The sequence below is a fragment of the Vidua chalybeata genome, chromosome Z (genome assembly GCF_026979565.1).
Source record: "Vidua chalybeata isolate OUT-0048 chromosome Z, bVidCha1 merged haplotype, whole genome shotgun sequence".
NCBI classification, from domain to species: Eukaryota; Metazoa; Chordata; class Aves; order Passeriformes; family Viduidae; genus Vidua; species Vidua chalybeata.
Window position 1 is genome coordinate 24823089 of NC_071570.1, and position 27825 is coordinate 24850913.

General features: G+C 40.7%; 1 protein-coding gene across 1 annotated transcript in view; it reads left to right on the forward strand.

The window, feature by feature from the left end:
- The first annotated feature begins 542 nt into the window (after positions 1-542).
- MAP1B (microtubule associated protein 1B) overlaps positions 543-27825 on the forward strand; it is a 76343-nt gene continuing 49060 nt past the window's right edge. Inside the window, exons 1-2 of the mRNA XM_053932942.1 lie at positions 543-720; positions 5294-5395. Coding sequence (XP_053788917.1) covers positions 543-720; positions 5294-5395 — 280 coding nt within the window. The remainder of the gene's footprint in view (positions 721-5293; positions 5396-27825) is intronic.

The following is a 27825-nucleotide window of genomic DNA, read 5'->3' on the forward strand; positions in this document are numbered from 1 at the left end:
CACTGCTTTTTCATCCGGTTCTGGAGCGCTGCAGGAGTCCCGATGCTGGCTTTCCCACATGAGCTCCGCAGGTCTGCCAGGCCATCACCTGCGGCTCTTCATCGCCCTGTCTTAAGGGACGGGCCTCGGGGTGACCGGCCGGCAGGGTGACACCCCGAACGGGCAGGGGGAGCAAGGGAGGCGAGGGGAGTCGGTCCAGGGGTCCCACGGCCGGGCCGGGAGCCAGGCGCGGGGCGCACCCCTTGGCGTTCCCTCGGGGCGTTGTTCGCCCCCCGCGTCCTTCCTGCTTCCGGGGGCCGCCGCGGGGAGGATTTGCCGCAGATGACATCAGCTGTGGATGCTGGAAAGGCGGCGGCGGCGGCGCGGAGGATGCGCCGGCTCCCCCCCTTCCTCCTCCTCCTCACCAGGTCCCTGCCCTGCACCGTCTCCGTATAAAAGCGCCGCCGCCTCCCCACCCGCCCTCACTCCCTCCTTGCCGCCCGCGGAGCTGCCGCCGAGCGGCCCCTCTGCGCTCAGCGCCCCGGAGCCGCGGGGCGGAGGCGATGGCCACCGTAGTGGTGGAAGTGGACTCGGAGCCCTCCTGCAGCATCCCTAACCCGACCTCCACCTCGCCCAGTCTCTCGCACCGCTTCCTAGACAGCAAGTTTTACCTGCTGGTGGTCATCGGCGAGCTGGTGACCGAGGAGCACCTGCGGCGGGCCATCACCAATATCGAGCGAGGTGAGGCGGCAGGAGCTGGGGCGCCGCAAGCAGCGCCGCGACACCCCCCGCCGGCGCCCTGCCCCTCCCTGGGCGCGGCCGGGAGCCAGGATAGCCCCCAACATGCATCCCGCCGAGATGCGGTCTTCGGCTCTTTATTCCCCGGGGGTCCCGCCGCAATCGCCCACCCACCCATCTTCCCCCGCGGGGTGCGGACGCTGCGGAGCGGGGCTGCGGAAAGCCGTAGCGAGCCCCGTCCCCGCCATCGCTGGGCGGAGGGGCCGGGTCGGGAGCGCAGCGCCCGCCACCGAGCCCGTCTGCCCGGAGACACCGGCGGGTGGGCGTGGCACGGTCCGCACTGCGGTCCCGGTGGCTGCTCGGGGCGGACAAAGGGCGGCTGGGAATGGGGTGGATGGGCTGGGCTCGGGCTGCGAGGCGGCTGCCGCCCGCAGTTCCCCGTCCCCCACCGCCACGCTAAGCCGGCGGGGTTCGGGGCGTTTTCCCTCGGCAGCAGAGGCTGCGGGGGCGGGAGCGCAGCCGCGCCTTTGTGTCTAACTTTGGGCGCTGGGACTTTTCTGTCGTCTGGACAATTTTACAGGACCCAAGTCCTATATACGCGCATATATTCCAATAAAGATAACCCATATGAGTAACAAAGCTGTTACCCGAGCGCTCAGCCTCGTTATTGTCCGACTGCGGGCTCCCCTGACTCGGCGTTTATTTGTCCTTTTCTTAAGACGGCGATGCAGTGTGGTATTGCAAGTGAAATGACAGTTTTATAAGTTTTCGTTGAGGTTTCTGATACAATAGATTGCAGTGTATATGCGGAGAGGAGAAAAAAAATCATAACAAAATATACAACGGTATTAGTGGAATAACACATGAAGAAAATTATTGCTGGACCTTACAGTTACTTAAATTCAGTTGATAGCTGATTTTATAATATGTATTTTTTGTTCTGGGCTGGTGAAAACAAAGATTTCTGGAACTGCCATTGTTAAGAGTGAAGAAGAGATCCCGGAACGAGGAATTGGTAGCAGCCTTGTCATGTAGGTGTGGTTCAGCAGTCCAGCTAGGACTTCATCTGTGTCTCTATTGTTGCTTTCTCAACCATTGTTGCTTTAGTTGCTTATTTCTCTGAATTCCTTTTCATTACTGTTTGAGGTAAAAGGCATCCTCATCTCAGCTAACCAGTTTCATCATAACCTGTTCGTCTTTATTGCTACCATTGTCTCTTGGGGAGAGCTACTGAGGCAGGTGCTTTGTCATTCAGAGCTTCTTCAACATTGCACTTCCTTAACTCTGTCTTAATTTTCAGTTGTGCCAGAAGAGAACTGGCTGCATTTTAATTAAATTGTAAAAGATTATAAAGCAAAATGGTAAAATTTCTTCCCTCAAGACAGCTAATATCCTCCCTCTGAAGAAATGCTCTCCAGTCCCTTCTTGAATCTCCTATTGTACAGTCGCTGCTGCATAGCTCAGTTGCTGCTATCTCCTGCCACTAAGCATGACACCCACTTACAGGTTTAGGTGTTCAGATGGAGTGTTTGGCCTTTTAATTAATAATTTTGGACTAGAAGTCACCTTGATGTTTCTAGTATCAGAGCATCTGACTGGGATTTTTGCCTGCTAAGAAACTCCTTGGTGAAATTTTTAGGTACGTTTTCCTGGATGAATACAGTGGGAGTCTGATGCTTTGTCTACATGAGGCAATTGCAGGCTCAGCTAATATTTTTCTCTTTGGAAAGTCTGCTGTAGTCTGGGAAAAAAACACTTCTTGTTGCCTTTATTCTCAATAGAGTTTTAAATGCATTTTGGTTCTTGATAACTCTGCCTTACTGTCTTCTCTGGTACATCTCCTGAGTACCATCACTGAAAACTGTGGATTCATGCGCCAAACTGCAGAGCAACGTGTCAAAGAAAACATCTGCTGATAACACATCAGTGGCGTGATGCTACGCAACCTGGTGGAATGCAGAGTCATTTCTTAATATATCATGGGGAGGGAATGGTGAGGCAAGACGCATTTTCAGTAATTACATTTTGGATGTGACTTTGCTAAGGGGGCAATTCTCCAACCCACCGTCCACCAAAAGAGAAGAGGGGAGTGAAGAGGAAGCTTCAAGATTTTTTCCACTGATTTAGCAAATGCTACTGGGTGTGCCCTCCCTGCTGACTTATTAGTCCTGTGTCTAGTGGCATTGCGCTCCTAAGACTGCAGAAAGAAAGAAATAGCTCCAGTTCAGCTATATTTACAGCTACTAAGCCATCATTGGATTGACCTTGGATTTTAGTTCCATGTTTATCTTTGTTCCACCAAAAACCAGATTTAGTGATATGATTCATTTAATACATTTTGCTCTGCTATAATACACATGCATAATTTTTGCATCCAGATTGCTGAATCATGCAGTTGCATATTTTGGATAATCTACTCAAATTCCAGCTTCAGCTTCTAGGACTGCTGCATGCATAGGGCATAAAGGCTTTTATCCACTTGGCATTTTTTTCCTATTTATTTTGTGTTGAGTCCTGTATTTTGGACATTGCCTGGCTCAATCAGGCAATGATTGAGCAATTTTGACTACATCTAATCAGAACCTTATCCCTACAGCAAATTACGATCTCATCTAAAGCACCTAGGGATGGTGGATGAGTCCTTTCATTAGCAGCATTGATGAATCATAGTCCATGTTAACTGACCTCCAGAAAGCATTGTAGTTTCTCTGCCCATGCTTGGTGTCATAGGCCAGGGAGCTGTTTCTCTTCAAGCTTCTTGAAGTTCAGCACGCATTCATTCAGTGTACTTCAGCTTTGCGATCAATGTCAGTTTAATAATTATTGTTTTCATATGTGCTCTACTTGTATGGTATTATATCATCTTGGTGTTTTTGCTCTCAAATATTCCAACACCTGGAAGATATTAAAGCCTGTTTAGATGTATTTGCCTGCCAAAACTTGTCCCAGAAATGTACCATATGGTCAAGTGCTTTCTGAGAAAACAAAGTAAGGAGGCTTGAAGAAGAGTTTTGCTGCTTATGCCTCTGAACAATGATGCATCAGTCAGGAAGTGGAGGTGGCTGGTTATAGCTCAGTTATTTTTCTCAAGTGGTTATGGAACACACATGCACACACTGTATTTTCAATTTTTTCTTAAGATTCAAATTGCAGCTACTTAATTGTTGGCAGCATGTTACAGTGAGCTTGCTACTACCTTTACTTGGATGCACTCTTCTTGCAGAGGCTTCAGGCTCTTGAAATGCAGATGTTCATATTTGCATGGAGAACCTACTCGGAGCTGCAATGGGAGACTAGCACTGCAGATCTGGTTTCTCTGCTATTCCTTCTTTTTTCCTCATGCTTCATCCCTGCAACATGGCTTCTGCCAGTCTAAGTTCTGACATTTCTGCTGCCTTGAAAAAGAAAATACATATAGCATGGGAAGTGGCATTGACAGTAACATCCACAGCCTGAAACCCCAAGAGAAGTGTTAATTCTAGAGTCATTCTGAGGGGTTGGACACACATCTCTTCAGGCATCTTGTTGTCAAACCCCAAAGTGGTCTAATCCAATAATTCCATGCAAAAGCATGGTCATGTGGGGAGGAGCCACTAGACACTTCCTCACCAGCAGTCTATTTTATGTTTGCTAGTTCATTTTTAGGACAAAAAAATGAGTGCAATTTTGTTTTTCAAAATTGCAGCAGTGCCTAGACTCACTTGTAGTGTTACCGCCTGCTCATTATTTCAAAAGTAGAAGATTTTCAGAACAATTCAATTTTTTTCAAAACACAATTATATAAAAATCTGAAGTATATTCTACTTTTTTTTTTTTTCAAATTGTTCATTGAAATCATATGGAAGAAAACTATAACCTTGTCTTTTGGCTGCAATGACTTTTTTTTCTGGTCGAATTTCAGTCCTTAAAAATCTACTTTGGAATAATATAGTTTTTGGTCATATAAGTGTCAAGTGTCTCACTTTTTAAGTAGCTGGGAGAAAAACAGTAGGGAAGTGAGATGTGCAATTTTTTTTTTTTTAAAGATCAAGCACAGCATTTTCAAATTTCAGAACTAGAGTTCTGACACTTTATAAATAAAAGATCACTTACATTTTAACTTAAAATATGGTATGCTTCAAAGATATTGAATGAAGACGTCAGCAATTTAATGCTTTATATTTAAATATTAATTAGCAACATGCTAGGTAGTGCTGCCTTTTTCTTCTCAAAAGGGCAACACGACTGAAATGGCCTCTGGGTGATTCACTCTTCTGTTTTTGTAAATCTGTATGTTGGGATTTTAAAGTCATGTCAGGGACATTGTTAACTTACTGTGAAGTGGCTACTACTGCAGTTCTTAAGCTGGGACCTTAAAGAATGGTCACCCTTTGGAAAGGCAGATGGTCTTTTTCTGATTCCTGTCAGAATCCTTCTGAGTGCATTTTAAAAAATAGCTTTGTGCCTTGGAAAAAAGTGAGGCTGGGCTTGGAATTTAGAAATATGCAAATCGCTTGAGTGCAAATAGAAAAGTACTTGGTTAAAACTTACAGTACTCATGTGTCAAGCTACACGTGTTTTGTATTTTGAATTTTAGGAATCCGATCATGGGACACAAACTTGGTCGAATGCAACTTGGATCAAGAACTGAAACTTTTTGTGTCTCGCCATTCAGCTCGATTCTCTCCTGAAGTTCGAGGTGAGTTTAAGAACAGAACTGCTAAATTACACTCTGAAATTGCCTGGCCCATTAATTTTAGGGCCTTTTTAAAGTTAAGAAAACTTATCTTTTGATTGAACAGTTTCTTCATGTGGCACCAATCTAGTAGTCCACTGACGGAAGCTTATTGTGGTAGATGGTGTACATACAACACAATAACTGGAAAGGTTGGCTCTATAGTTGGACAGAGCCAGAGCTGATGTTACTGTTGCATTACTGCAGCTCAAGCTCTTTGTTTCTTCCCAAAGGACTTGAATTTAGTTATCTTTCTTGGTATGTGAAGCTGAGTTATGATGAGTCTGCCTTCACTCCCAGGAACTTTCTTTGGCTTGTATGAGGAAATCAAAAATGTATAGGGCCAGTAAGACTAAATCTCTTTTGCTGCCTTTTTTTCAAGCCCATTCTTCCTTAAGAGGATTCATTCAATAAATTGAAACTTTTGTTTACCAGTTTTGTGAAGTGTAAAGTTTGGGTTTGTTCTGGTTTCATGAGAATCAAGTGTCTGGTAAGTTTTCTAAGATCTCATTACTCTTAATAACATTGCTGAATGAGTATGGATGAATTTAATCAGGTTTCTCATGTGAACATATATGACCTTTTCAAAGTAGTAGAGGTTTCTGATTGGTGAAATGATTGGGCCATATGCATGTTGAGTGCTGTCATACAGTACAACCTACTACTGACAAGTGTTAAAAATTCCAGCTTCTGAAACATATCTCATGTGTGGTGAAAAAGGGCTATGAAGTTTTGTATCATACTACTAAATCAACTTCCTGTGGTCAGTTGCTATGCATTTTTGACAGAGACCTGATGCCTTGCTAGCATGACAGCATTCCCCTGATGGTTTTAAATAATCTACTAAAATGTCTTATGTAACTAATTTTTTCCTCTTGCAGCATATGTTAGAGCAGTTTTTGCTGTATCTCCCCATATCTAGAAAGAGTGAAGCACTGCCAGGGTTAAGAAAAATTATATACTTCTATGATTTGTCCTCTGGTTTGAAAACCAACATAACTAATAAAATAATACACAGCATTTACAGAAGATTTTTCAGTAAAGACATGTAGCCCCTTATTTATCTGGATGTAAACTAGGGCCTATAATACATGTCTTTCATTTCATTTTAAATGTCATGAAGCCAATTCAACTTCTCAGTGACATTTGTTGCTTTGCTTTATAGAGAGGGAATTTAAGAAATGCAAAATGCAGTGTATTCCATTTTTGGCATATCTGTGTTTTACTTTAAAAACTTAAATATCCTATGTTGCTCCTGTAGCAAAAATATTACAGCATGACTAGTATTTTTACTGCCTCTTTTAGATGATACATTCTAATACCACTGCGTGAATTAAAATAATGAATAAGATAAGATTGTGCACCCCTTTTTCGGCAGAAAGAATGTAGAATTGTTTAGGAATTTTTCCCTGGGAATTGTATTTTGATTGATTTTTTTCTTTCACCCTTGTTTGTCTAGAATTTGCTGTTTAATCTGTCATTGTGTTGAATTCTAGCTTAATTACATGTGACTGGAACTCAACATCTCTGACAAGCAGAAATGAATGTGTTTTTCACTACTCTTCAATCTTTAAACAATAAACTGCCAAAATCTGTGTTTAAAATGCATTAAGTAAGCCTGAAACTTGAATAAAGGCAATAGCAAGGGATAAAGCTGTCTGTTTTGACCAACTTCTTATCTAAAATTTTGTGGAGAAGTGCATTTGTACCTCCAGAATCCCACTGTACACATCAGAGAATTATTTTACTTTCTGCTGTTCTCTGATGTTGAATTCTGTATGAGGCTCCTTTGTATCCTCTCTGCTGTTTGGCAGAGAGAAGGCTTTTTTGTTGCCACATTCTAATAAGATGTCAGAATGTTTACTTTGTTACAGCACGCAAATATTAAATGTTGGGTGTTCAACCACTGAAACTGTGGACTTTCAAAGAGATGATTGTAAGTATGTATTCCTTTGTGGTCCTAAACTCAGAAATGGAATTAGGCAATTAGGTGACATTTTGTCCAAAAGAAGTATTCATCCAAGGTGATGGGGTTGCCTGTGGAATGTAATTAAACAACCTTTTTTCAGCCGTTTGAGTCTGAAGTCTCTGTGCAGCTTACATAGAGGAACAGTTCACTCTTGAGGAAGGCTCCTGGTTTTCTCAGGTCCAACTCCTGGCTGACTGGAGTCTGTTTGATTATCATGTTTAATTATGGTAATTGCAGTGGTGGCTAAGTACATGCTTGTGTGCTTCTCAGAACAGCTTGAGGACAGCAACAATGTGAAGGGTAGCAATCTTTCTGAACAAGGAAGCTTGGAGGAAATGGGGCCAATTCTGTCCCCATGCCATACGCCTATGATGTCAAAAGAAAGATGTGTAAGAGATTATCTGTTAAAGCATTTGCGTGTTTTCACTTAAAGAATTTATGGTCTGATGCCTCTCCCTGTGTAGTGAATAGCAATGTAGATACTGGTACTGCAGGGAGCATGATTTGATCCCAAGACTATTTTTGTGTTCTTTTCAAGGGGATAGGTTGTCAGGGTAGTATTTGTGCACATTGTATTCAGCTGTTGGGCAAATTTTGAGTGATTTGTGATTCCTGAAAAATAAGATTCAGAATGGAAATGCCTGCAGATTTTTTTTTTCTGCTACCTTGTAAAGCAGCTGAGTTAGCAGACTCCTTAATAATAACAGATCTTGGAGAGGTGATGTTGCCAGGTGCTGGTGAAAAATGAGTAACACAACTAATTAAATGGTTGCCACGACAACAAGCAACATTGCTTTAAAGGGGTGGTGCCTCTGTTTTCTTTGTTAGGTACTGATAACTTCCATCTTACGGTAATATGAAAAGGACAAAAAAAGGCAAACAATGTACAAGCTGGAAAAGGAAATGTGCATCTGGTAGTGAGGCAGAACAAGTGGAGAGTCTTGGAAAGAGCTCATTTGAAATTGCAGCTGTACCTACCAATCTTTGCTTAATTAACAAGAAAGTTTCAGCTGCATAAAGCAGCTTCACAAGAGACCATGTTTTTGGGTGGGGTAGGATGAAGCTGTTGAGCGCCCTTCTGGAAGACTTGTGCATTTGTATTTTATCCGTCATTTTCCATCTGGAGACACTTAACTGTCGCATTTGTGCATATTCAAGCCTTTGTCTAGTAAAATCCATTTTATTTAAATAGCTGTTCACCGTCAACCTTCTAATAAATACTGCTCAAGATATGCACTGTGGCTACTTTGTACTTTGTCCTGTGGTTATCATCTATGCATTTCCTATCTGAATAGTACCAGGAGGCCTCCTGTTGCCCATTAGCCAGTGCAGATGCCAACTGCTGACTTAAGTGAGTCCTTCCTTACCTGTGTCTAGGACTATTTTATTGCCAGCCTTCCTGCAGCCAAAGGGGATCTTAGCAAAGTGCAAGACATGTTTATTTCCTCTTGGCAGCTACCTGCATCAGAAGCAGCAGTGGGCTTGCCTCCTTCAAGCTTCCTGAGAAGTCTTTGCTTTATGATACTGTCATTGTTCCATAAAGCCTTAACAACTTCACTTCTGACAGTTACCATTTCAAAAGTTACTGTTTCAGGCTCATAAATTGCAGAGAATTTTTGGATCTGAGAATTTTGGTCATCAATGTGTACAGCTCCATACATCGACAAAGTGGTGTATAGTCCCATTTCCTTTGTCAAAGCAGATCTAAAACCAGTTAACATCACACCTAGTAGCTTGCCATGTGAACTTGTGGATCACTAATAAAATTCTGAACAGCATGGGTTTTGTGCTGATTTACTTGAAAACTGCAGTTCATCAAAATCAGGACATAGGTACTTGAGCTAAATCTATCATTTGAAATGAAAGAAAAGGAAAAGAGAGAGGAAGTCAAGACCAGATTTTTCAGGTGCTATCAGAGTGCCATAACCACCTAGGAACTAATTTTGCTTAAGATCTTAAGTGGCCTGGTATGCACATTTAGGGACATGCTACAAATAGGATTCTTCAGGTATTTAGAGGCTGTGATGATAGCTGGAGTAGCTATTGAGTGGGATCATTTTAGCTCATATGTTTGGGGAAGTAAATTTAGTTGGCTACTAGACTTGCTTCATGTCTCTAAGTGTGCATTGAAAGAAAGAAAATGGAGGCAGACTCGAAAAGGTAATTGAGCTGACTCATGCTGCAGTGGCTGCAAATGGTGTCCCTGCAGGGAGACCTGCAGCTGCCAGTGGTCCAGGGCTGCAGCCTTGGAGCTGCTCAGCAGCACAAAGCCAGGAGCCCCTGGGTCCTGTTGGAGGATGTTGATGGGAACATATGCACTGGACTCCTGAGCTTTTTGTGGGGAGATGCTAGGATTTTGGTGGTTCAGGAGAGGATTACAGTGCAATAGCCTATGTGTTTGGATACAAGAATTGTCAAAGCCTTCTTTTCTTAGTACTTATTTAAAATTCCGTCGATGTTCTAATAAGTCTCTTTATCATCTTTTTTACAGTGCGTAAGGTGTTGCACTAATGTGACAATCATTCTGGCATTGACTTCCATTTCTGCTTTTTTTAGGAAAGAGCTAAAAGAAAATTAACATGCATTTGCATTGCTGCCAAAACACTGGTACCTGCTGATGCTAAGCTGTTAGTGTGAATCAGCAAAATTAGTGAGAGGTTATTTTTAAATGCCTTGTATCAAAATTAAATACAGCAAGTTCAATTGTCATAGAATAGCCCCTGTTTTATGGGAACAGGTTTTTGCTTGTGTGAGGCAGCTACCAAAGGCATAGGATTAAATTAGTTAGGAATAATGATAGCATTTTAACCGCATTATGAAATTTGAATCCCCATTCGTCTTTATTAGAATGAAAATTAAGCATACCTAATATGCTTATTATATTCACAGGTATATTCACAAAGATTACTTTGTTAAGGGTTATCTGATAGAATTATTATAATTCTTAATATGTTGCTTGTTAGATTCCTCAATCTTTTTTATAATATTTTGTCTATGTGGGAATTCTGAAACTGAAAATTTCAACAGTATTTTATTTCTGACCTCTGCCCAGTATCATTTACAGATGACCTACCTCTCATCTCTTCCATTATGGATTTATGATAAATATGTAACCAAAATATCATTTCCACTTTTAAAATCAAATTTCTTTTTGTCATGTGCAATGCTTTTGTCAGATGTTTGTTTTTCCTAATTTTGTTAAGACTTACGTACTTTACTTTTGTGGAATTTGTTACTTTCTCATTTAATTTATCAGTTACTTGAGAGAAATCTTAAAGGTTTTAATTGGACTTTATAATGAGAAGAGACTTGAGCCAAAGGCCTCTGAAATAATTGGATTGGATTTTGGATTAGAGAAAGTACTATCTAGTATTTTGAAGTTAGAACAAAGACAAAAATACCCCATAATTAGCAAAAAAAGTGAACATTTTATCTTCTTTCTTGAAAGATAAAAATATTACTTCATTTGAAGTGAATTGCCTACCACTATATTCAGAAATAGAACCAAGTAAGAAGAGTAGAGACACTCCCTATTTCCAGACTGGGTGGAATGGGGAGCTCATGTTTATTCCCACTGCCATCTGTAGAATGAAAGTTGACACTGTGGCTACTGATTTCAACCTTGCAAGTACTCCAGCTGTCATCTGCCTTGTAGAGACAGCTACAAGAGGTGCATCCACACTGGCTGCAAATCTGTGTGATCCTGACTGCCAGGAGTATTCCACAGTACCTCACAGCCCCTCTGAGTAGACAAGTTAAGCACTGCAGTCAGTCCTAAATAGATAGCTGGATAGTTCTGTAAGAAAGGTGCATGTTTTTGCATCAGCTCCCCAGATGGTCCACCAAAAAGGCAGGATGGTTAGTTTGGGGTTGTAGTTGCTGGTGGTAATCTGTTCCTAGAGCTGAGAAGAAAAGCAGTGCTCCTGGTGACCTGGATTTACAGATTTAAATCTGTTTGTGATTCAAAACTAGTTGCTGATAAAATAAAAAATTGAGTGTAAAAAATTATATTAAAATAATAACCAATTCATAAACAAACTAGTGTGAATTTCAGTATTGTTTTGGTGTTGCAATTCTATGTATTTTAGTACTTCAAACCTGTCTGTAATGGTGAGATGACTCACTGTCCTGTGTCCCTCTGCCCCTGTCTCATGCATAGCTATGTGTGGGACTTTAAAAAAAACAAAAAACAAACAAACAAACAAAAAACCAAACAAACAAACAAAAAAAACAACCCCCCCCCCCAAAAAAACCAAACACCTAGAAAAACCAAGCAAACCTCTTGCAAAAGATTAGCCATATTCTTAGACTGTATAATCTCTGAGTGATTCTAAGGAACTATGCAGACTTTAACCTGGAAGTCAACTCCCCACTGTCAAAGGCTACCTTTGGAAGCTGGGCCAGTGTTATGACAGTTGTAACTCTTGTGATTAAAAGACTGATCCCAGCTTTGGCTCCCATGTACCTGAGTAATGAATAAGCATTCCCAGCTCTTGTAAGCTCTTTATGGTGGATTAAGTATCTCCCCCACACTTGAGAGACTGAAAAGAGCAAAAATCAGAAAATTCACTGGTCCAGATACAGGTGAATCAATAGGTGAAGACAAAACCAAAGAAACAACCAAACCCAAGAACAGTGAAGAAAATTGCTCAGCACCTCACACAGGCAAAATAATGCCCAACCAGTCTCAAAACAGCCCCCACCTTAGTAACTAAAAAGCCCCACCTTCCTCCTCTACTCTAACTTTTTTTGCAGAGCATGACATTGCATGCAGGTTTTTGTGTTCCAGTCAGATTTTTTTCTTGCTGACACCATTGTTTAACTTCTCAAAGTAAAGGGGATGAAATTTGACAGAGCCCAAAGAGATGCCAACTACAGGAGTCTTGCTTCTGATCTTAAGGCCTGGAAACAGCACACATCCTGTCATGGGTATTAAGGCCCTCCAGCATGCTTTCTTAACCTCAGACTGTGTCCTGTAGTTTTCATGCTCTTCTAGAACTTGCACAGAACTTGGAAAAACTTTAAAAAATATATATTTTTTTGTATGTGGCCAATACTTTAAACAGATACAGAAAGCAAGCCTTCAGGAGTAAAAATGCAGGTGTTGGAGTAGTGGTTGCTGCTGCCTAAAATCTGTCCCCCACAAGCCTCTCCTGCGGAAAATCAAGTTGAAATAACCTCCAGACCCTCACTCAACACCACAGCTGGCCCAGTGATAGAGGCAAGAAAGGATCTTTTTTGCAGGGTTTTATTCCAGTGAAGGATATCACATCTGTCTGAAGGGAACCCAGCGAGGTAAAAAAGAGGCTGACCACGTGGAGGAGACAGCTTAAGAAGGGGAAGGGGTGGGGGGTAGACCTAAGGGCTGGACAGAGGGGTTTGGTCTCCAGGGAAAGGGGGGTGGCCACCAGGGATACCAATCCAGTGAGAGGACAGGGAAAGAAGAAACCAGGGGAAGTTGCAGCACTGAAGTCCAAATGGGAGACTGTTTTTCCCCCCAGGAGGGCTGACTCTATGGTGAGTAGTTACTGCCATTGCCAGGGCCGAGGACTTGGGTATTGACTGAGTTGGGAGAGTTCATGGGATGCTACAACTCCCCCTTTTTTTCTTACTAAGAAGACCTTCCCAATGGACTTCTGCATACACTAGACAAGGAAATATAACAGGATGCTTGGGGGTGATGAGTTGGTCTGTGAATTTGAGAAAATAGATTTGTGTAACTTTAACAACCCCACTTACCTTCCCCTCTTATTCCCTCAGTTTTATTGAGTAGAAAAGGGGTGGGAAAACAATGGGGGATAACAGGTAGCAAACTAAAAAGAGGTAAAGTCAACAAAAAAAAAAAAAAAAGGCAAAAAAAAAAAAGGGGTAACTGCAAACAATGAGTGAATAAAATTCAACAGATAGTCTTTTGTCTTCAGGAGCAGCAGAGGATCATCTTCTTCTGTGAGGGACCTTTGTATATACAGTCTTTTTCTTTCTCCTCCTCCACGCTTCTCGAGTTTGGTCTCTTTCTTGTCTCTGAGGTTCTGGGGAAGTGTCTCTGGGAGCTACACTTGGCGATTCAATGAACAGTATGACATTCTTGCCGGGGATACACCTGGGGCCAGATTTTGTGGACATGCAAGCATATCCTCTCCCCCACGTTACTAATGGAAATGGACTTATTATTTGCTTGGATTCCAGGTCTTTGATCAGCACAGGGGGTTTCTCAGTGAGTTGAGCTCTGCTAGTGTTGGAAAAGTACCTGACAATGGGGGGTTTGGCTCTGTGAATGAATTATTGAGAAAGTTGATAACATAGAGAGCTTTACATAATCTTGCTACATTTGATAGTGTTTCAACTCACACATGCTGCTGGTCAAGGACTGTCTTGAGTGTGCGGTGAGCTCTCTCTACAATGGATTGCCCTGTTGGTGAGTGGGGAATGCCAGTGGTGTGTTTCACTCCCCATTGGTCTAGGAACTGTTTGAAATTTTTGGAGGTGTAAGCAGGACCATTATCTGTTTTGATAGCTCGGGGGATGCCTAGTGTGGAAAATGCTAGAAGAAAGTGTTTGGCAATGTCTTTGGCCTTTTCTCCTGAGTGGGCAGATGCGAATACAGCCCTAGAGAATGTATCTATAGACATGTGTATGTATTTTAGTCTCCCAAAAGGTGCGTAGTGCATGACATCTATTTCCTACAGCTGTAAACTTTCAAGGACTTGGGGGTTAACCCCGGCCCCCATAGAGGGCAACGCAAATTCTTGGCAATTGGGGCAGGAGCCCACGATTGCTCTTGCCTGTTCCCTTGTGATTTTAAACATCCGGACAAGGGCTGGCACATTTTGGTGAAAAAACTGATGGCTCAGTTTGGCCTGATTGAAAATGTCTGGTAGTGTGGTCTACACTGCCATGGCTAGGAGATCTGCTCTCCGGTTGCTGCGCAGGGGGGACAGGGTAGGGAGGGGGAATAGGGTTGGAAGAGGGGATGGGAAAGCCAGATGCAGGGGCAGGAATGTAAGGAGGGGCGGCTGTGGGAGGAGGAGCAACCGAGGGGAAGGGGGAACCTGACACGGGGGTGGGGAGCTCAGGGATTGGGGCAGCAACAGGGGGAGGGACTGCGGCAGGGGGAGAGGGAATCACGGGCACGAGGAAACTTGATGTGGGGGCGGCAACGGGGGCGGCACCTGCACTGTGGGGAATGCCCAGAGCGGGGGCGGTACCTGCTGCAGGAATGGGGTTCTGAGGTGGTGTTGGGGAAGGGAAGGGAGGAGGAGGAGGATCCCAGACACCATCACCAACATGAGTGCCTGGGGCGGGAGATTTTAAAATGCAGGATTTGGCCATGTGGCCAACACCATCTTTTTCTATAGCAGTCAAATTCAGATGAGGGTAGAGGGTTTTAGGAGAGAAAGTTTGGAAAGAACCCAGACTAGCATGGTCAGTACTAGACAGGAAAAGGAACGGGAGGGGACTGGAGGATATAGAAAGCAGGTAGCTCTCCTGTGCCTGTTTTAGGCAGTTTCCATCTCCAGACCTATCCTGGGGGGATAGGGGAGAAGGGTCAGGGGGGTTGGGAAACAAAGGCAGGGATACAGAGCTTTTAGAATCTTTAGAACCCTCTCCCAAAGCTTGAATCACCTTATAAGTGGAGTGAAAAAGTGGATAGAACTTCCCAACCCAAAAATCACCTTCAGTCTGGAATTGATACATTGTTTTTGCTACATTTTCGCAGAACTCAACAGACAGAACTGACTCAGCTGTAGCACCAGGAAAGAGCTTGAAAACCTAGAGAAAAAGAACCCTTAGAGAAGTTAACATTTTATTTAAGAAGGAGATTAGAAACTTGGGAAAAAATTTCTTTCTCCTCAATGGAGAATTTGGTCCCCATTAAGCCCTCTGCCTCGTAAGAGATAAAAGAAAGGAAAAAAAAGGTGACAGTCACCGGGCTATACTCATCACCTCGGTGTGTCAGAAAAAAAAAGTCTCAGAGGAGGTTTCGCTAATTAGACTGGTCCTTGAAGCTTCCAGGGTTGTCGGCCACTCCCAGAGAAATCCCCCAGAAAATTGTGGATTTTTCTCTCAGGGAACTGGAAGAGTGGCTGTGACTTAGAATTTAGAGGAGATCCAATGGAGATGCTTTCAAAAGGCTAGATAAAGCCTCAAGGTCTGCCCCACATTGGGCGCCAATTAAAAATGTGGGTGTTGGAGTAGTGGCTGCTGCTGCCTAAAATCTGTCCCCCACAAGCCTCTCCTGTGGAAAACCAAGTTGAGATAATCTTCAGCAACGCAGTCAGACCCTCACTCAACACTCACCACAGCTGGCTCAGCGATAGAGGCAAGAAAGGCTCTTTTTTGCAGGGTTTTATTCCAGCGAAGGATATCACATCTGTCTGAAGGGAACCCAGCGAGGTAAAAAAGAGGCTGACCACGTGGAGGAGACAGCTTAAGAAGGGGAAGGGGTGGGGGGGTAGACCTAAGGGCTGGACAGAGGGGTTTGGTCTCCAGGGAAAGGGGGGTGGCCACCAGGGATACCAATCCAGTGAGAGGACAGGGAAAGAAGAAACCAGGGGAAGTTGCAGCACTGAAGTCCAAATGGGAGACTGTTTTTCCCCCCAGGAGGGCTGACTCTATGGTGAGTAGTTACTGCCATTGCCAGGGCCGAGGACTTGGGTATTGACTGAGTTGGGAGAGTTCATGGGATGCTACACAGGATTATCCTGGGATAGGACTTAATGCTTGTCTCAAACGAATAATTTAATGTCATTGCTCATAATAATTTATATAGTGCTATTGATTTTTTCTAACCTAGCATTACTAGCTGCAAAGCTCAAATTCTAGAAGTTCATTAGACATGGAAGATTTAAATATTTTTCAATATTAATTAGTCTCTTGTACGTTTACCATTTCCCAGCAACCTTTCATATTTTAATCTTCCTGTCCATTGTTTCAGTAATTCCATTCTTTTTATGTTTCAATCTGGTATCTTACCTATCTGAAACCTACTACTTAAAAAGTAGGGATGGGCATCTATGATCATAGCACCATCTCAATGGCCTAAGTAGTTTGGGTGCACCGATTGTATTCTTGAAGACTCTCTAGTGAGAATATTTGCTCTGCAGCGAACAACCCTCTTTACCTATTAAAGCCTGTAATTATAACAAGAATCACATTTTGTCTTCAGCATTGGTGGGATAGTGTCATTGTATGTCAAGGAGTGGATTATCATGTGAAATGAGACTTTGCCAACATACTCATTTTGTGATGAATAGCAGGATCTTAAAGTATTAATCTGTTCGGAGCTGTTAAGTGGGGGAAGCTCATTTACTGGGTTGTGCTAACTGGTGTGGGCTGTGGGTTCTCCACAGCCATTTGTAGACAGTAATCAGAGGAAGGAGACCAAGAACACCAAGCCAGCAGATTTCCTTAAATATTATAGACTTACTGTTCAGTCTCTTGAACAGTATAATGCAACAATTCATTAGACACCTGCATACCTAAATAGGTATTATTTTCATTTCTGGACTGTTTCATGGGCTGTGTGCTCCCTTTGTAATTAAATTGCTTTAAATTGAATGTATATTCTGGACCAAGGAATCAGCTTCTTGCAGAGAATCTGGAAAACTCTTAAAGATTCACTTTATTTTGTGTGTCTCTACTTTTTTGAGTTTCATACAGCATGTTACATACTTGAAGAATTGATGCTTCTCTGACTTTCATTCCTAACTGGAGTATGTTTTCATGCAGTGTCAGGAAACAGCTGGAAATCTATATAATTACCTGTGTCCTCATGCATTCCTAGAGTGTTATGAGAATCCAGTGAGTTTTTAACAGAGTTCCTGTGTTAAAACACAGGATAGCTCTTGAGGCTAGCAGTTGTGTGTTGTATTCAGCGTGTTATATTCAGGGCAATATTTCAATCCTGGCAGATTTAACACTTTTTGCCTTCATGTCTAGACTTTTAGTCACAAAAAAACCCTGAGGGACAATGTTAAAAGAAGGGAGCCCCTTAAGATCTTTCTTTCACAATTAGAAGTGAAAGAGTGGTATGCAGGGCAGTCCTGTGTAGAGCTAGCATGACAGCCACAGATGAGCTGGTACCTCCACCCAGGAGAGTGTAGCCCCAGACTTCAGTCCCTTGAAGAAGAATGATCTCACCAGTGATGGGCCTCTCAGAAGATCCATCAGGAAAGTCTCACCACACCAGCATTTACCTTCAACATAGCTCTGATTTAACAGGGCTCTACTGCCGTGTTTCAAAGTTAGCTTTGGTATCCCTGCAAGGGCAGTTTTTGCATGGACACAGCATAGATCAAAGGCTTTATTCCGTGACACTAACATTTAAAGTAATTTTTCTTATTTTCCTTATTTTTTTCATTCCTTAAGTTGATTTTAAACCTTGTATTCTATTCCCTTCTTTCCTGAAATGGGTGAAATGCTGTTTTCAAATTAGCAGAAGTTTTCAAGACTTGAGAGAATCTTGTGTTCATCCAAGATGACACTTACCTTCCTTTACCCATGCTCTTCCTCTTGGAGCCTTTCTATATGTCAGAGTAAGTCATGGTAACTTACTGGTAAAATGTGAACGGCATCTTGTCAGTTTTGTATCTCCCAGGTGCACTGCCTTTCTGGAACTGCACCGCAGGAGACAATAAATAAATGTGTACTTTGTAAGAGATGAGTTTAGGAAAAGCTGTGGTCAGAAATTACTTTGCTCACAAATTATGTTTTGTAGGTTTTTTTTTTTCTTCCAGACTTCCCTCTGCTATTAAATATGTTGGAGTTGACATCTGGACATCCCTTTGTCAGTGCTTGTTAACTTAGTCTAAGCAATAATCAAATTAAATTTAGACCAAAGTCCTTGCTGAACCCCACCAAATCTTACTCCCATTTACTGCCCCATCTGACTGGCTTACAAAGATGGGACACTCTCAGAAAACGCTAGGCCAATATTAGACCAGTTGGTTTTTGTAAGATAGTTTAGGTAACTTGGTTGTTGGCTGTGGAACTGGACACAATAAAACACTTCATCAGTTATCATTGAGGGGAAAAAAAAAAAAAGAGAAAGAAAAGATGTTTTCAGCTCAGCAGAGACAGTTCTGAAACCAGCAGAGATGTAGCTTCTGTGGATCTGCCTTGCTGTAGTCCTGTGACAACAGTCATTGTATTGTAAGTGGAGTTACCAGACAGGTATTGTCCACTGTTTGTGGTCAAATCACAAACTGGCCACAGAAAGCTTGGAATCACACTTGCTCTAGGTGATGGTGCACTAGCAAATAGATTCACTGCTGAGTTTGATTTTTTTTTTTCAATTTTTACTGTAGAGATTTAGACTTTCCATATTCTCACCAAATAGTTCATAAATTCTTGAGAATTACTTTTGAGATCCTGTGAAATAGGAGAATCACAGAATCATAGAACTTGATGAGTTGGAAGGGAGCTACAATGATCACTGAGTCCAACTCCTGGCCTTGCATAGGACACCCAAGGAGCTACACACACCATGTGCTCAAGAGCATTGTCCAAAAAACTTTTTGAACTTTATGAGGCTGATGCTGTGACCACTTCCCTGGGGAGCCTGTTCCAGTGCCTAGCCACCCTCTGTGTGAAAAACATTTTCCTCATATCCAACATAAACCTCCCCTGACTCAGCTTCATGCCACTTCCTTGAGTCCTGTTACTTGTCATGAGAGTGAAGAAATGAATGCCCGTCCCTCTGATTCCCTATCACAAGGATGTTGAAGATCACACTGAGGCCTCCCCTCACTCTTGCCTTCTCCAGGCTGAAGAGCCAGGTGTCCTCAGCTGCTCCTCATATGGTTTCCCCTCCAGAAGAACAAGAAAGTACAAGCAATCTCAGTGTTTCAGCTCTATTCATATTTCCTTATTATGTATGATGTCTTTTAAATTGTTACTATTTTCAGAAGTCAGTCTTTTCCAGTGGAAAATAAAGGTGTAATACTCTTCTGATTCAAAATCCATTCCCTCCTAAGTTTCTATGTAAAATTCATCATATCATGCAGGTAAGTAAAGCTAGTTTATTGGAGGAAAAAACAAACAAACAAACAAACAAACCAACAAAAACCCTTCAATTAGCAGTTAAAAAAAAAAAGAAAAAAAAAGAAAAAACAACCAAACAAGCCAAAACCAAACAACTGACCATCTGCATCATGTTTCTTAACCTTTCCCATTTTTTGAAGTTGCCTTACAAGGAATTGTGATCCCTCATGCTTCTTTTACCAGCAGATGGCATTCTCAATGCCCATGCCCACTGCTGTGCAGTAAATGATCACATTCTAAAGTCAGTATGAATACTTCTGTAATGTTTTTATGTCTTAGTTCTTAATGTGAGACATATGTTTCTGTTTTTCTCTGAGATCTTTCTGGGAGTTTAAATTTCAGAGACTTCAGCATTGTTGACTGTGAAAGATGAATCCCTCTATGTGAAATGAGCTCAAAAAACTTCAGATATCTCAGTGTCAATGAAGGAAAAGCTCATTCAGGTCAAGAACTTTCTCAGGTTGAAGACCACAGATAGTGACCATTTTATGAGAAGGCTTAACATTAACTCTGCAGAGCTAGCAGGGAAAAAAGCAAGATCATTACACACAGCTAGATTTGTGCATAAATTAACACATCTCTAGATACAGATAAGAAAATCAGCATGAGAGATCACGTATTCTCTGTATTTTTTGGTATCTCCAAGAGGCCTGAGCTTCTCCTGTTTAGAAGCTGCAATATAAGATCTGGAGTAGTCTCTCTCTCTCTCAGAGCACAGCATGGAATAAAAGACTTGAGAACTAAGTGAGTAGAGTCTGACTCCCTTGTCAAGTTTAGTATATCTCGATTTTTTCCCTGTCTCAGTCTGTGCTATGACTTTCTGTTATGAATATAGGAGTGCAGTAGCAGGTAATTTGACAAAGCAAATCAGTATTGTCTGTCTAAAAATACTTGTAAGTGTTCATACAAGTTAAGTCCCAGTGTGGCATTTTTCCTTTCTCAGAGATGAAAAACAAAAATCACAGCTTTCTAAGTGACTGTAGAACACATGGTATAACATAAATCAAGAGACCTGTTTAATTTTACCCCTGAACTATGTAAAGACTGACTGTGGCAGTCAGATGCTGTGGACGACCCATGACTTGGAATATTCAATTGCAGTAATGTAATGGCATTTAATTCTTTTTGTCTTGCTTCAGCTTTCTATCAAGGCCAAATGTACCAGTAGGGGATCTAATGTCAGTGATTTATGCAGTGTGGTCTTCATTAAAATTCAAAATGAGGACACCAACTCTCTTCAAATAAGCTAGTAAGATACTAGCCAGATGTTAAATGTAAACACTAAAGGGATCATTGAAATAGATTTGAAAATAACAGTAATAGAGATGGAAAGCTGAGATTAGCCATTTGCGAAATTGTGTAACTCCTTCAGATTTCTGAGTTGTACTGAAAAAAGAACACATGAGAATCTTTTTATTAAACAACACCTGCATACATTTGCGTGGGCAAAATCTTTTCATATATGCAAATACTGGTAAATGGACAATCAAATACTTTTCATCTCATTTAATTGTGGTGGAGTAGCAGGGCTGTCGATGCTTACTGAAAGCAGCTCTTTGTTGCCACTCGTTAAAAAAAAAGCCACAACCCAAACAAACAAAGAAACAAAGAAACAAAAAAGAAAAAAAAAAAGAAAACAAACAAAACAAAACAAAACAAAAAAACCACAGAAAATGCCCAAAACCATAGACAGCAGTTTGTTTTATTGTGATTACTAAAAAACACTTCAACAAATTCTGTTTTTAAATGACTGTAAATTACAAGGAATTTTACTGAAAACAGACAGATCTCTCTGGATCTGTTAGGTATTAAGACAGCGTTGGAGTGCTGTTGAAGAATTGCAGTTTGTAGATCCTAGGAATGCTTGTGATTGTAGATCCAATCTATAGAGAATTTGAGGGAAATGGCTGTGGGAACTATGGTTTGTAACAGGTTTCTACATGTAGTAACATGCAACACTGCTGGGTTGCTGTGACACCACTTGAAATAAAGTATAGCAGTTCTCTTTTATGGTATCTTTGCCAGTCTGCATGGTGCTGGAGCTGGAAATAAATTGATTTCTATTAGACTTTAACCTCTGTAGGAAGCTGAGTGTCTCTACAAAAACTATAAACCAAACTGGCGAAATACTGCCTGCCATCTTTAACAAAGCTTCTTGTCAAGTGGGAGTAAAATGCTTTTAAGTGCTGCCACGTGGTTGTGGAAGTGTGTGTTTTGTGATTGCTAAAACATTTTTGCCAGGTCTAAATCCAGGAATGCTTGTAAGGTAAAAGTTAAAATGTCATGGGGAAGTGGCAAGGAGTAGTCTTTTGCCTTCTGTCACCTCTGTTGAGTCTCCCCCTCCCTCTGCATGGTTGCTTATCTCATGGCTGCAGGTTAATTAGGAGAATTAGAGGCTGAGGATGTGGAAGAGAATTTAAATTGCATCTGTATGGATTACAATCTGGTGGAGTTCATTAGCATGCAGGCACAGTTCCTGTGCCTTTCTGCCTCTCTGCCCAGAGCTTGCAACTTCCAGGCATTTCCACACTCCCTCAGATCTGTTGTGCCTTATGGGCCTGGCCTGCATTTTCATATTAGCACAGTTTAATTAGGCAAGGAGAGATTGCTGTGACTCCAGAATGATCTATGGTTATGATAGATCAATATTTATGACAGAGCTTATTTTTCAAAGAAATGTCTGCTGTGTTGGATAGGCTTACTCATTCAGAGGCTTTAGAGCCATTTAAGAAACAATTAAATTCTCTCTGATGGGAAATGGAATATTAAAAACGGTTTACACTGACTGACCATGTATTCTCTCTAGTTTCATCTGCATTCCTCTGCTTCGCTATTCCTATCTGATACTTAGGTTTGATAGAGGGAGTTGGGTTTGGGTACTGCTGTCCTTTCCTTGCAGCTCTGCAGAGCATAGTGGGAGGAGGTCAAATGAATCAAGGCATTGGCTAAAAATTATCAAGCCCAAATGTAAATACATATAGCTGTAGAGTAATTTGCAAGCACTGTGCTGGGAAGAAGTTTTTACATAATTCCATTAAATTTATTCTGATTATCCAAATTTTATGTGAAAGGTGAATGTGACATAATCTAGTATTCTAAACACTTATGTGAGTGGCCAGGTTTCCAGAGGCCATACAATAAATGCCTAATGAGGAGAGCTTGCATGACCAGGGCATTGTTCATTCTCTTTTCATGATTTTTCTTCTCAAATTAATTTTAGTGTTTTCTACAAGGGAAGCAGTTTTTCCTTTTGAAAGCATGTTAGAACAGTATGCAAATTCTGCTTATTTGTGAACATTCACAAAGGTCTTGAAGCAGAAGCCATAAATCAAAACTTTTTAGCAGAAAATGTCAAAGTGAAAGGCTTAAAGTTTTGTGCATTTTCCTTACATATGGCTTTATTTAATGTATGTTTGTAATACTGCATAGTAGAAATATTTCTATTTTTAAATTTGCATTTCTCCAGTTAATGAGTTATGAACTACACAGTAATGTAACTTTGTGTTAGTGTAACCATTTCCAAAAAATACATTTTTTGGAAAGTCATAATCAAAGTTATATATTTTCATAAATACATATGAGTATCATATGTAAAGATCATAATCAGAAAGTCAAAAAGTATGATCATAATCAGATCATACTTTTCAAAGATCATAAATCAGAAAGTTACAAAGTATGCTCGAATTGGCAGATACATCTGATTTGACTAGCACAGAATAGATGAATCTCTCTTTTCTTTGCTGGAGCCTTCAAATATAAACTGAATTTGTAGCAAGTCTTGTGTGTGAAATTTTCCCTTTTGGAAATCAGTCAGAAATTTGCACTTGATCCCAATGAAGGCAGTGTCAACCCTTCCATTGTTTATTTCTCTTCTCCATAAGTAAGTACTTTTGTCTTAAGCTAAGAAAGAATATTTCCTTGCACCTACTTGTGCACCTCTACAACTTAGAACTATCATCAGTCATAGGTCCATTCATTGACATCTAGTAAGAGTTCTCCTTTTAGTGTAATTCTCTTTGAAAATTAAGTGTGCCAAACTTAAAATGTATCATGGTTCATACAGAAAAGATAAAAATACTGCAACTCTGCCTATAATACACAAGAACAGAAGCTTCCAGTGGAAATCTAATGGCAACATTTACATTTCTTTAGTCAAAAGAAAATATTAAAAATAATGAGATTTCTATTACCCAAAATAAATACTGCCTTGTTTTAATCTTTGGGGGTAAAAATTCAACTATGCTGTTACCATGTTCCTTAAGCATGCCTCTGTGCTGTTTTTTTTCAAATGATTATGGTGATTCTAAAAGAGTACTTGAATTATGTTCATTTAATACTGGGAGGGTTACATGTCTCACCAGTGCCAACACTTTGTCATGGTAATGAAGCACAGTTCACAAGTGCCTGTAATTACACAGCCCGTGTGCAATCAGCAAGATTTCTAAAGGGAGTCTATCACATCTAAAAGAACACCTTCTTCATTGTACAGTCTTAATTTCACCTGACATTATGCCAACCAGGGCACAAACTTTCTGCAGAAAGAAGGACAGTACCCCTAGTCTTCTTTAGACTAAAAAAGATGGAAAATTAAATTATTATAAATCTGCTTCTAATTATGTTAACAAATTATTACATCATGTAGATGAACCTGCTGTAGATCTTATATATTTCTTTTATTGTTGTAGCAATTTGCTCTATTTGTCATGCATGAAAAATGTTTTTGATAACCCATGTTGATCATACTTGCTAATGAACCAATACCTACATTTACTGCACTTAAGCATATGTCTTCAGAACATACAATGTTAGAGGGTTGCTAATGAGCTCAACAGTAATTGAAGGCACTAATTAATTTAATCAGGGTTATTTTGCCTGCCAAAGTATAGGAGGATGGATGCTGCCACTGGAAGATGCTGGAGCATGTAACCTGTGGCTGTGTATTTACGTAAAAAAATTGGTTGTCAGTCTGTTTCAGAAACTGGTAATGCAAAATGTTTTAAAGTTATAAAGGCAGTAGGTATTTAATACCTTACTCACATCAACTTATTATGAAGCAGCATGACACTTTGTGCTGTGAATCTTAATAATGCCCAGAGGCTTTCACATGAAAATTGCTCATTTAATTTTCACTGGATTACTTTTTTCATTTAAACAACAATAATAATGTGAAGTTAAGTGTAGAGCTTAAATAACTTACAAAGGTAATTTCCCAATATTCTTAACCTAATTTTGAAATACTAATATTTTTGAAATGCAGATTCACATTTCAAAGATAAATTTAATTTTATGTTTTGTGGGCCTTATGTGGAAAGCTCATTGTTATTAGTTCTCTTAGTCCAGCCAGAGCAGTGTCCTTACCAGCAAAGCATATAGGACATTTTTTAAAGGAAAACTTCTCTCAATCCAGCAGCTTGAAAGAAAGAGGGCAATAAACACAACTTGCACTATGTTAGTGATTTCCAATGTCAAAAAAAGGGACCCAAAATGACACTTAGATCTATGTGGTTGGAAACCGGACACTTAAAAAGATATACATTGAGGTGGATATTGCTAATGGAATTGCCTGTGAGAGCGTTGTCTGCCAGATAATGAATAGATCAGCTCTAGCACAGTCTCTCAGGCTGCAGACACCATCCTCTCAGGCAGAGTAGGAGTGATGCGTTAGTGACAGCAGTTCTCAGGGGAGGAACGATAGAGACCAAGGAATTATCAAGGGGGAGATCAGTGGTAAACAGACAGACTAGATGGCTTTTACTCACCTTCTATGCCATCTCTGGATGTCCCCCCGGCTATAAAAGAATAAAATGGCAAAAATTTACTGTCATATCATTCACTTCTGCCTGGGCTGAAAGAATGTCCTTCAGTTCCTTAAGGTTTAATTATGTCCAGTTTTTGTGGCTGCTGCTGGAAGAAGCCATGAAGAGGGAGGGAGGCTTTTTTTTTTTCCCTTCATTTTCTGCCCATTAGTGTGCTCTTTCCATCGAAATGCACCCAGGCACCAATCCATGGGGCTGGAGCTGTGGTCTGCTCAGACCTCTTGTGGTACCTGCTCATACCTTTTGACAGGCTCAAGCACTGAATGCATCTCCTAAGGTGGGGATGGCCAGAGACTCCTTTGGTTTTCACAGCTACCAGCTGCTTTCTTGCTCTCCCAGTTATCAGTACAGAACACAGAAGCCAAAGTAGACACAGGCATTAAATTGAGAGCCAAGTTTGCTGACTACTTTTCTGCATTTTCTGATTGAAAATCATCAAAGTAAGGCTGCAAGAAAAGAGCTCCAGAATCACTCTGGATGTTGCAAAAAAGGGTTGGATTTGTTTCTTGTACAACTTTGTTTTGAGATGGCTTTTGAAACAAGATCATCCAAAAGTGCTGGATTTGGTACATCCATCCACCCTGCAGTCAGCCCTAGAAGAGAATGGCTCTAACGCTGACTGAGAGGAGGAGAAGCAGGTGATATGGGAGACTAGAGGAAACTTTCTTTTCTCTGGTGTTACTCAAAGGCTTACTGAATGGGCTTTATTCATTACTAGCTAAAATGTTTTATTGATTATATCAAAGCACAGTGTAACTAATATTGCCGTAATTTTACTTTTTTTTTCTTTTTTTTTGAAAACAGTAAAAAAAATTCAATCTAGACTTTTAAAAAGCCCAGTATTTTCTTACATCAGCCCAAAAGAAATCTTGCTGCCTCCAAAGTAATATATTTTTTCCCCTGGAGACAATTCTTACTAATAGTCTATGCTGAAATTCAGACTTGGAAATAGTTTTTGTGTTCTCATGAAAAGAAAAAAGTGGATTATATACTTCATGTTATGTGTCATCTTTAAACATTAATTTGAGGTTAATCAGTACTAAAGGAGAATTTTTGCAAAGCTTAAACCTTTAATTTTACCAGGTGAGTGGCTCTTCACTACTCAGACAACTTGTTCATATCAGTCATCAGCAAAAAAAAAAAAAAATGAGGATGGAGAGAGGTTCATCATTATTGTATTTCTTTACAGTTGGGTTTGGTTTTTTTTTTTTTTTTTTTTGTTATCTCATTCCATGGTTAACAGCTCACTTCTACATCATGTACCTGATAACTGGGAATAAATTGCAGCAAATCTTGACATGATCGCATACTTCAGAACGTTAAATAGTCTGTTTAATTACAAAGATGTCTGCATTTGTTAACAAAGTAATAAACTGCACAAATATGGAGTCAGTCCCCAAGTGGGAGACCATATGTGCACAGGAATTCTTAGGTTGCATGAACGGCTGGCAGTTTGTAGATGAATGTATCATTTGCATAAATTATATAGGGCCAAAGTTGACACAAGACCCTTGTGAAAAATTATTTTAGTATTAAATTTTCTTCCTGTTTAATGAAGCGTAGGAGATGGGAAGCCATGTCTTTGTGCCTTATATTAACAGATTTCCCTTCTGAGTTTCTGTAGAAAGAAAGCTGAGAAAATTTTCATTCATATCAGAGGAACTTGTATAGCCCATATATTAACAAATATGATTAGTCAGTGCTGCTGCAAGCCATTCTATCTAAAGGTAATTCTGCTGCTGCAACACTAGTTATGTAGCCCATATGGTTGTGTGGGCCACAGCATAGTTCACACTAACAGAGATGGAGGCATAGACAAGAGCTGACTTCCCTCATGGAGCATCCAAGTGTGCCCTTTTTCTGGATGTGTGGGTCAGGGAGTCAGAGAGCCTCTGGTGTATGTTTGAGCTGTTGGAAACCCTTGTTCCCTTTGTCACACTTTCTTGGACTTGCTCATCTGTTTTTATGTTGCTCCACATCTTTTGAGGGTTTCCCATCTAGTTAGACTCTAGGCCCATCAGCATAGGAAATATATAATTGTCATAAAGACCACTGGATTACTGTAAAGGTCAGAACTAGATGATTCACAGGAAAGTTTTAAACTGAGAGGGGTAATTTTGAAGGAGACTTTCTTTTTTATTGTATTTATAGAAGAAACAAAAACAATTTGAGCACTAGAAATGTAGCTGAAAACCAGTGTTTTTGTGAACTTTAATTTTGCATTTCAAAATGGTACTATAGACTTTTGACTTCCCATATTTTTTTCCTAAGGGATGCAAATTACTGTAGTCAAATGATAAAGCAGTCAGAACAAGCTTATGAATAAAAACCCTGAAAATATCTTGTGTCTGAACTCTTGGGCCATTCCCATTATATGGTTAGGACCTAGCTTTGACAGGTACACTGCAAATGATCTTATAATGTCAGATGGATTCTGATTAGAAATATACCCAGATCCCAGGAGGAAATAAAAGAAAACAAATTTTTTTGTTAGGAAATTATATTATGTTTGTATCCATTCTGTTGATTTCCTTTGCTAGACCACATAGTGTATGTTGCCATGGATC